General features: G+C 34.1%; 2 protein-coding genes across 2 annotated transcripts in view; one reads left to right on the top strand and one right to left on the bottom strand.

Moving 5' to 3' along the window:
• The window catches only part of LOC131438829 (oxysterol-binding protein-related protein 9), a 139,581-nt gene that overhangs the window by 28,266 nt on the left and 101,359 nt on the right, over positions 1–9,956 (top strand). The window lies entirely within an intron of this gene.
• Positions 3,280–4,625, bottom strand: LOC131438831 (elongation of very long chain fatty acids protein 4-like). Its single transcript, XM_058609157.1, has 4 exons — positions 4,172–4,625; positions 3,777–4,114; positions 3,574–3,713; positions 3,280–3,500 (listed from the first exon to the last, which is right to left on the bottom strand). Exons 1-4 carry the CDS (start codon positions 4,339–4,341, stop codon positions 3,285–3,287), a joined length of 864 nt encoding a protein of 287 aa, XP_058465140.1. The 5' UTR covers positions 4,342–4,625; the 3' UTR covers positions 3,280–3,284.

The following is a 9,956-nucleotide window of genomic DNA, read 5'->3' as shown; positions in this document are numbered from 1 at the left end:
ACGATTAGTTTTTGTTTGGCGTCTATACAAAGAAGATTTTTATAATGGATGTAAAATTTAGAACGGCTCGCCTTCGAAGCGCCATTCGGTCGATTGTTGTGCGGTTTCGTTGATGCATTCGATGAATGTGGGGTCACTATCTGCGTTGGAAATCATCTCTTTGGCCACATCAACACGACGCTGTTTTTGAATGAAATTCAGCTTTTTTGGCACCAGCCGAGAAGCGACGTGTTTCAAACCCAAAACATCAGTTAAAATATGTTCGGCTGATCCATGAGAGATGCCCAACAACACAGCAATCTCTCTAATCGGTACAGAACGATTTTGCAACACGATTTGCTTCGCCGATTCAATGTTTTTTTCAGTAACAGATGTTGTTGGGCGGCCAGGAATCTCATCATGATCCAAGCTTGTACGACCACCTTTGCAGCGTTTATACCACTCATATGCCTGTGTTTTTCCTAGACACGATTCACCAAAGGCCTTTTCTAACATTTTCAACGTTTCGGAACACTTAAATCCATTTGCAACACAAAATTTGATGCACGCACGTTGTTCTAAATTTTCATCCATTATAAAAATCGCCACACGAAAATTTGTCAACTTCTTTGTATAGACGCCAAACAAAAACTAATCGTACGATATGCGTCAAAATTTGACAGAATGTGTATAAAAGTGTTGCCAACGTTGAGAGAATAAAAGTTTACCGATTGGACAAGCGCGGGAATTTTAAAATGAAAATTCCGGTTCTTTTTTGATCATAAGGTATTACGGTTGTTTTCAATGGATGATATTAAATATTTTACTGACTATTTCAACAAAAATAATATGAACCGAATAGAGAATAAGACGGGTGAATTTTTGACAACACTTTTTAAATTGCAATAACAACCAAAATTATTGCACATTCCAATTCATAATCAAAAGATCCCATTAAACATGCATCAGTATGCATTGATATACCATACTTTTGGACTTATTCTGTGAATAATTTTTTTACTTTGATAAATCCTGTTCGGCATTGCTCTGTTGACCAAATGCCTTTATATATTCACAGAAAAACATGAGATCTGAGGTTCCGTAACATAACGTGAACAGCTATGCCAGGTTTGAATATTATGTACGAATTAAAAATTGCAATCCTTACCATATTATTGAAAAGAATGAAATATTGCCACGGCTAAGCCAATTTGATTCCGAATATTCATCCAGCGATTCATATTCTTAAACCTGAACGAAGCTGTACAGTGTTCACTTGAGTAGTTTAAATTTGTGTGTAAACTCTTTTTATGCAAATATTAAATTTACGAAGAAATCGAATGAATTACGCAAATGCTAGAAAACATTCAGTTTTGGCAAGCAATTAACAGCTGCAGGCAAAAAAAACTCAAATTTTGGTCACAAGTGATTCCATAAATTCGACAGGTCAACAAGGAAAAGTGTATTCAAAATCATTAAAGCGTCATATTAAATGGTGTCTGGGTAAAGAATAACCACAAGCCCCTATTTTCCTATTACCCCGTTACCTATTAGAAGTAGGTTTACAATTTCCCTTACAAAAATACAGAATCGCCAAGTAGGTCCTATTATTAATAACCAAATTATATAAATAACAGGTCTGGATACTATGATTGTAAGAGCATTTTTTACTAACTTTATTTATTATTTATTTGTGAGTGTCTCTGTTTATAGGTCTGCGCAACCCCTTTTTATTCCATCCTCAATAAGAACCATAATAAGGATAAATGAATCATAGTTCCACCCGCAACCTTCTTGATCACAAAAATATGCGGCAATTGTGGAAAAAATAATTGTGCATTACAGTCCGTTCATGTTTAGGCAAATATGTCAAACTTCAGCACGATACAGTTATATATTTTGTGTTGACAGATGATTTTGCGTGCACGTTTTTGGTATCATGCTGAGTATGAGATTTTGGTTTAGAAAGTTTCATGATGATATCCTGTCGATAGATACCGCGCTTACTGACAATGGATCAAAAACTTGAATGCGAGTACACTTTAGAAGCGTATTTGGCCATGCTAGCCTGAATAACTGCAAAACTACCCGGAAACGGACAGAAACCGAAACAAGTTCTCGCAAGCGATCTAAGTAGGCTCAATGGGTTGGAAAGGTCATGGCGTCGGTTTTCTTGGAAGCATACTATTCGTGAACTACATCAAAAACGGATTGAAGACCGAAATCGTTACGAAACAATGAAAAAATCAACTCATGCGAGGAGATCCTCGATGCCGGAGATGAGTGTTTCGTAGACCCCTCGAAAAATTACTTTTCGGACGTTCGCATGAAGTTAGAAAGTTGTTAGAAAAAGTGCTGCATTGAATTAAAAAAAACATTTTTTTTTCTCTCAACGAGTTTATTTTTCACCCCAGTTAGTACACTGGGATTATCTAGAATTGATAGTGATCATACCATACCACACTATTTTTTAAGTTTTGCATTTAAGTATTTACTTATGTGAGCGGATTACGAAACGCCATGGTGTAGCTTACTGCCAGGTTATATAATTTAGAAAAAGCATTCCCAAACTTTTTTCGGTAAGAGACTCTATTTCAAAAATAAGTGGGATAATCTTGAATGAGGATCGGATATATAAAATTCTCCAAAGCCAAAATACTTTAAAAATTCCATCTCTAAATTTAAATTGTTAGAGTTATATATCCTATGTAAACAGAAATTGAAGAAAAACAGATCCAATTAAAAAAAATGTTGCAAAACAACTAAATTTTTCAATGGTACTTTTCAACTTGAATTTTCGAAAAACATTGTTGGACCTTCTGCTTAAGTGCGCGTCTGTAATGAAGATAATCGACTCTTCTGGCATACTCACATTAGCTTCCTCCGAGACCCCCATAAACGTTGCTCGCGTAGGAAAATCCCCGATTTCGATGAATGTTGTTAAGGAAAATACAATTTCATCGTTGTTAATCCCCTGATCTATTCAATTAGACTTTGTTGAAACATTAAATACCATTAAAATACGTGAACATTAAAAGTTAAGTGTATAGTGTAATAAAGTTTTTCTTTATATTCAGAATCAAAGAGATGTGCTAAAAACCCTTCGTCATATTATTAACAAACAGAGCAACGTATCACAATTGACATGCGTACATGCCTAATGAGTTGACAGAGTAATGCAAATATAAGTAAAGTCAATGCATTCAACATCCGAAGAGCAACAATAAGCATAACGTCATGTATTTAATCCGATTTCCCAGGAGCATTTCTTTCAATGAAACATGAAACTTCAGAGACTAATTTGGTTACTGAATCTTCCGCGTTGCTTTTTCATTGCTGTTCATTTCTACACCCTTGCGCAAAATGCGATCACTTCGTTTGTATGTCCTGACATAAAAGCTGAAAAACATCGACAGCAAGATCAGCATATACGGCAAATAGATGAGAATCAAAATTGGTGGCATTGGGCAGCTCCGCTGCATAGCAAATCCAACGTTAGCTAAGATGCTGATTAGTTGAACCTATCAAAAGAAAATTGAAAAAAAAATCATTATAAAGGATGCAACTTTTGCCGGATTATTTATTTGTACTTACTATTTGAAACACCGTGATGAATTTCTTCACGCCGCTCAACTTGAAAGGCAATTGTTTGGAAAAAATTGCAATCAAGTAGTAGGAATACATAAACATATGCACTGTCGAATTGACGATGATAGTGTATGTCAGCATACTTCCTGTAAGGTGGAGAAATCAGGCAGTGGAAGTGGAAGTTTATCCTCGTTTCCCATTCAACTTACCACCAACGTATTTCGCAAAGATCCACGCGATACAAAATGTGCATGCATGGTGGTACACGTGCAGAAAGCTGATTTGGCTTTGCTTTTTTCTCAGCGCAAATAATACTGTCTCAATAAGTTCAATTGTTTTAATTGCATAGTTATAGTACGACCCATACATGAAACCGATTGATTTCGAGTCGTTTGAATAATCTGGTAACTTGCATGAATACAGATATTCGAAAGACCAACCATGCTTGAAAAAGTGTCGAATTAATAGATAGCATGCCATCACTTGAAAAAGGTTGTAACCCATCATGAAATTTTTCAGCTCGAAAGGTTTATGGTTTTTCATATAACTGTGGAACAAATGGTACTTATTAACACTGATAATCATGCTGTAATGGTTTCCTTACTTTGGCACCCATATGTACACTGCTCCGAAGTATAGTAAAAGTATTGAAACAGGCCACATAGGACTATGCAAAAACGGAAGATGATCTGTCCTCTTATCAGCCAAGTCATCAATCAGGAATGTGTAGAAATTTTCCCACTCACTGAACCGACTTGATACGTTTTGATGCATACTTGACTTTGGTTACACTTTTCACAGATTGTTAAAAGAGGTTGCCGAACACTAACTCTCTTTTTTTTCGGGCAACCAACTGGGATTATTGTTGCAGGAGCACCGCAAATAAACAGACGTAACACTTGCGACCACGTTCGACGTCGCTCACTGATCAGTGAAAACGTAACACCCTTCGTGCCGGTGCTGCTCTTAGCGTTTAACTGGTCCGACCGAGAGTCTCGACGTTCAACGACTGAGATGATAGTCTTTTGTGCACGCCACGCTCAGTGGCAACTGCGACTGGTGGTGCTAGGATACTCAACTACACGCATAAAGATGCGTTTTATAAGCATCCCGAACCGGATACTTAAGAGTAGTTTCCGAATCAAATTAAACTATTTGACTCATTTTTCCACAAACACCCTCTCATTTTCCGGGAAATTGCTTTCAATTGATTGCTGAAGCTATTGCTTAAATCAAGTTTTTTTTATTAAAATTGTAATGATTTAAGTTGGATGTTCAGTTCCAAGTGGTAGCTTGTCAGCCCTATTATATGGGGTAACGGCTCCCTATTTCATCTGAGCTCCTATTTCCATCTCATCCCTTCATCTCATAACTTTGAATCTGAATCATATGTTTCTACGTACCTGAACCAAACTGTGAAATGTTTTAAAAGGTTTATTTGAGTTCTTTATCACACTTGTGTGTGTGTACCTATCCCAAACCCTATTGTCTGGCAGCGGTTGACAGAAAAAAAATTCCATGTGTTGTGTCCAGTTCCATTGACCAGCCCCGCCTTTATGAAATGTTTGCATCAAATGGATTCAAACATTACAGAAAGACTTTCGATCCCTTGCATTTGGCAAGAAATCGACGCGTATCTATTTTAAATTCTTCAGTTTTGTAAGGATAATCAACATTTTCTAATCTTACCAATGCTCGAGTTTGCATGCAATGTTTCATTTCTTACCAATATCGAAACCTTTCAAACCTTCAGTCTTCTGGACCAGCCAATTACATCCTTGGAACATAGTATTATATTGCACACTTCTGAATATTTTTTCTATAGACACTCCTGCATAAAACACTAATAATACGATTAGAATTATTATTTATATCAGTTACTCTTGCACATAAGACGTATTTTACTTTATACGTCAATATATGTAAGGATGATATGAAAAATGCTGACAATTGAAATTTCCATTAAGGAGTTTAACACACTTTAGCAATAAATTTAAGTTTTTGTCACACTTTTCCATTAAAAAATGGTTCTGAATCCTTCAGTGATCGTTTTTTCCATTTTGACAAAAGGTCACTTTCCTGTTTAGGAAACATTTTCGTCTCATTTTTTTTAGTTCGTCATGTTTCGGAATATTTACTAATTAATTCGTATCAAAGCAAGATCACTATTTCACATAATTGCACCACTATTTGATGTTAATAATAATTTCATAATTAGTAATGTTCGCTTTTCACTTGTTTGAACAACAGCGGTTGAAAACTTTTAAAATTACTCTTCAAGCAAAAAAACATCTTCAAAAATATGAGATGGATATTTGCACTTAATTTACTTGATTGCGTATTATTTTCATCTCATTTCGTATTACAAGGTTGTCAAATTTTCTCATGTAGTAATGAAAAAAAAATTTATTGTTTTAATTACCACCAACAAGTTTTTTTGTTGTATCTGGGACATTATTTTAATTACGTTATTGTTGATTATATTTCAATAAAACTGTGTCGGCTTCGAATATTACTAAAAAGTGCGTGTGAAATACTGTCAAAATAACCTAATGGCAAATCTAGGAGCACTGGTTTCATTCAGATATATGTCAACATAACGCAGTTAAGTGTGCATGTTTCATCAGCTGTACATCTGATATTTTCATATATTTAAAAGCACCAAACCAGATTAACCTTACAATAAAATTTTAAATGAAAAACAAAAGGAAACGAGAACGAGCCAATATTTTTTAAATACCGCATTGATTCCAAACTAGTTCTAAAAATATCGTGTGTTGCCTCACAGTTGGCATTAGGTTCTTTTATGAATAGTTCTGACATTTTGAACCTGAGAGTGTAATAGTGCAATATTTTGTTTTGATTGCTATCGCAATTGCTAAATAATAGGATGAATAAAGGACCAACAATAAACTGAATAAAATTCTATTGAGGTGAAATTAAAAGCAGAGTTGTAAACATATCAGAAGTGTTTTTTGACTATTTATTCTCAATGTGGCGAATTAAGCAAAAACATTAAATAATTATAGTGATTTAAGTGGTTAAATCAGGTTTTAGTATGTATATTATCTCTGTTATTAAAATTGTAATATTAACGGATCTTCGTAATAGTTCATTTTTACCATTTAAATTATAATCGTGAAAGACAAGCAGTAACATGGAAGAAGGAAAATTACCAAACAAAGAAGCTAGCCGGAAATTAATAAGTTTAAGGAAGTGATAATTTAGTAAAATAGAGTAATCAGATATGAAACGTTGAAGAAATGTGACAACTGAAGGGAAAAAGAAACACCGACAATTGTCGCCTTTTACGACATGGAAGCAAAAAACCCAGGGGATCGATTCTTGGTGAAGTTTTTTTCCACCGGAACCAACACGGCATCTTGGCTGGTACTGTCCGGACAAAGATAATAGGTACTATCAATCTCCTAGTGGACACCAAAACCCTTTCACCAAATTGGTCTAAAAGTTTGTATATAAATTAATAATTTGTTCTAAAGACAAAGCATAGAATTTCGGTTTATAAGAGAATATAAACATTTTATATTTTTATTACACTTTGCCTTCTATGTGATCCTTGAAAGTGAGTTTTTATCATAGGTTAAACCCAAGTATTTCGCTAGATTAGACTATGTCAATTCCAACCCTTTCAGTTTGATAACGTGATTATTATTGCGTTTTTGTTGCATTTGGTGCAATTTTCCATTTTGACAGATAATCACTGAAAATATTTAAACTTCTTTGTAGGCGACTACAGATCACTCGTAGATTTCTACCTGTGACTAATAGACTTGTATCGTCACAGAATAGAGATTTCTAATAACCAACGGGTAGATTTGGAAGATCAGAAGTGAAAATATTATACAACATTGCAGCTACGCTCGAACCTTGCGAAACATCTGCTCGTACAGGTAGTAATTTAAATTTACAGTTCTGATAGCTAACCTGTAGGATCGGTTAAATAGTTTTGAATCATTTTGATCAGATAAATAGGAAGCTGGAAATCAGACAGTTTTGCTATTAAACCTTTGTGCCAAAAGCGGACGAATGCTTTTTCTATGTCTAGAAGATCAACTCCAGCGAAGATTTATTGGATTTTGTCATGTTCATTACTCTAACAAGTTGATAAGTAGTCGAATGTTCTTGGGGTAATCTAAATTGCTCTGGTACAAAAAAAGAATTCTCATTTTTATGAGACATCGTTCTCAACAAGATATTTTTTTCAAATAGTTTACTTATAGAAGAAAGTAAACTAATTGGTCGATAACTTCATGTTTCTACTGGGTTTTTATCAGGTTTGAGGATGGGAAGTACTTTAGCGTTTTCCCATCTTTTAGGGAAGTAAGCTAATGAAAAACACTGAAAAATTTAACCAGGAGTCTCAAGGCAACAATGGGAAGATTTTTTATAAGAATATTAAAGATTCCATCATTACTTAGAGCCTTTATGTTTCAATCGATTGTCTTAATTTGATCAAAATTCGTCTCAGTAAAGTCATCTTGTAACAACACTTGAGTTGAAATATGATCATATTCCAGTGAGACATCGTTTTCAATAGGACTCACAATTGTGGACACTCTCGAATTGCTGGGTAAGTTTTTGGCGCCTTTTTCGCCGTTTGTTAGAAGTATTTCATTTCCTTCCTTGAGAACATGATTTAGTTGCTTAGGTTTCTCAAGAAGGTTTAAATATAGTTTTATTTGTCCAACTTCTTTAGCTTCATTTCGGAAAACAGTAAACCTATGCTTAATTTCTTTTTTGTAAATCCTTAACTAAACTTCTCACGTCAATTCAGCACGTTGATATTGTCGTCAACGAACAATCTTCAACTGAATGAGCAGTTGAAGATTGTCATCGACGATAGGAGAATTTAATATAGTTTGCTTCAATAATGTTATGATTTAAATTATCTACTGCTGTGTCCATGTCCGCAGAATTTTCTAAAATAACTTCATGACCCACATGATTTTGAATATGATTTTTTTATATCATTTATTTTACCCCGGCTTTAACCATTTTGGTCGTTCACCGGGGAGAATTTTTTTTTTTTGAATATGAGATCTGTATTCAATTAGCTCTATGATAGTTGAATATAGAACTTATTGGATTAATTATAGCTTCATTGGAAATTCTGAATTCAGATCAATTGTAGAGAGGTTTCTCACGGAAGATAAACAAGTCGAATTACTGGGATAAAAAACTGTAAAGTAACCAGTAGAGAGTTGATTATGAAGTATTTTTCGTTGCGGTTATTTTGCCTATAATTCAACTGGACATGCTTTGCATTTAAGTCTCTGTGCTTTTAAATTTGACATTTAATTTAAGAAATGTTTCTGTCACAATAGCAATATGAATTTTATGAACTTTGAAAAAAAAAATATAAAATTCATCCTCACTTGATTTTAAAGATCGAGTATTCCAACTTAAAATATTCAAATAATTATTTAACGTCATTATTAGATTTTAAATTATTTTAGTTTTATGGACAAATTGCCATCCAAATTGAAACGCTTCGAAAAGTGATGAAGTTGTATTTATTCGGATGATCATTTGAAAAAGCTGATCGACTTCGTTTAAAGAAGCAAATGACATTGGAAGAATTCAGGTAAACAGCTATCACCGGAAGAAGAAGAAGATGATAGATTAATAAATTGTTTTCGTTAGAAAATGAAGTGGCACGTGGGCCTGTTTTTTGTTGGTTAACATTAAAAGAATCAAATGCATTAAAAGCCTAGACATAACATAATCAACATCGTTTTGTTGATTTTCATGTATGTTCTGTAAATTTAGGGTTGTAGAATTGACTCGTTGCCCAACACTATTTTTTCCCTGACAAGACATTTCAAATAATTGGATTTATTATATCCATCACAATTAGAACAAGAAAAATTGGCAGTGGTTTTATTCATTGGACAAACATCTTTCGAAAGTGAACTACCACAATTCAAACACCATATGGCCATATGGAAGTTTTTAGTACCATGGCCGAAGCCTTGACAACGATGACAGTGCTATAAGTTTGCAATACCATTATGTCGTTTATAATGTTCCCAACGAACTTTGACGTGGAACATGATACGTACTTTTTCTAAAGTTTTCATCTTGTTTACATCACTTTGATTGAAGTGTATTAAATAAAGATTTTGGGAGATCCCAGAGTATGGCTTAGAAGTACTATTCGTTGTTTTTCATACTTGGCAAGGGCCAAACCAAGCAATTCTTTTTAGTTTATAAATTTCTTCAGTACTTTTATCATTTGATAACCTTTCAAGACAGCCTTGGAAGGTCTTTTGGATTATATATCATATGAATAAAATTTATGAAGTTTCTCAGACAAATATCGAAGAAGACGTTCATAATCTTTCAATCAATTAACCAAGACTCGACAT

This window comes from Malaya genurostris, chromosome 3 (genome assembly GCF_030247185.1).
Source record: "Malaya genurostris strain Urasoe2022 chromosome 3, Malgen_1.1, whole genome shotgun sequence".
Taxonomy (NCBI): domain Eukaryota; kingdom Metazoa; phylum Arthropoda; class Insecta; order Diptera; family Culicidae; genus Malaya; species Malaya genurostris.
This window is presented reverse-complemented; position numbering and strand designations above follow the sequence as displayed.

Coding starts and splice junctions, on each gene's coding strand:
- LOC131438831 (XM_058609157.1), bottom strand. CDS start 4,341: ATGCATCAAAACGTATCAAGTCGGTTCAGTGAGTGGGAAAATTTCTAC. Junction 4,115..4,171: donor GTGTACATATGGGTGCCAAA/GTAAGGAAACCA, acceptor TTTGTTCCACAG/TTATATGAAAAACCATAAAC. Junction 3,714..3,776: donor CTTTGCGAAATACGTTGGTG/GTAAGTTGAATG, acceptor TCCACCTTACAG/GAAGTATGCTGACATACACT.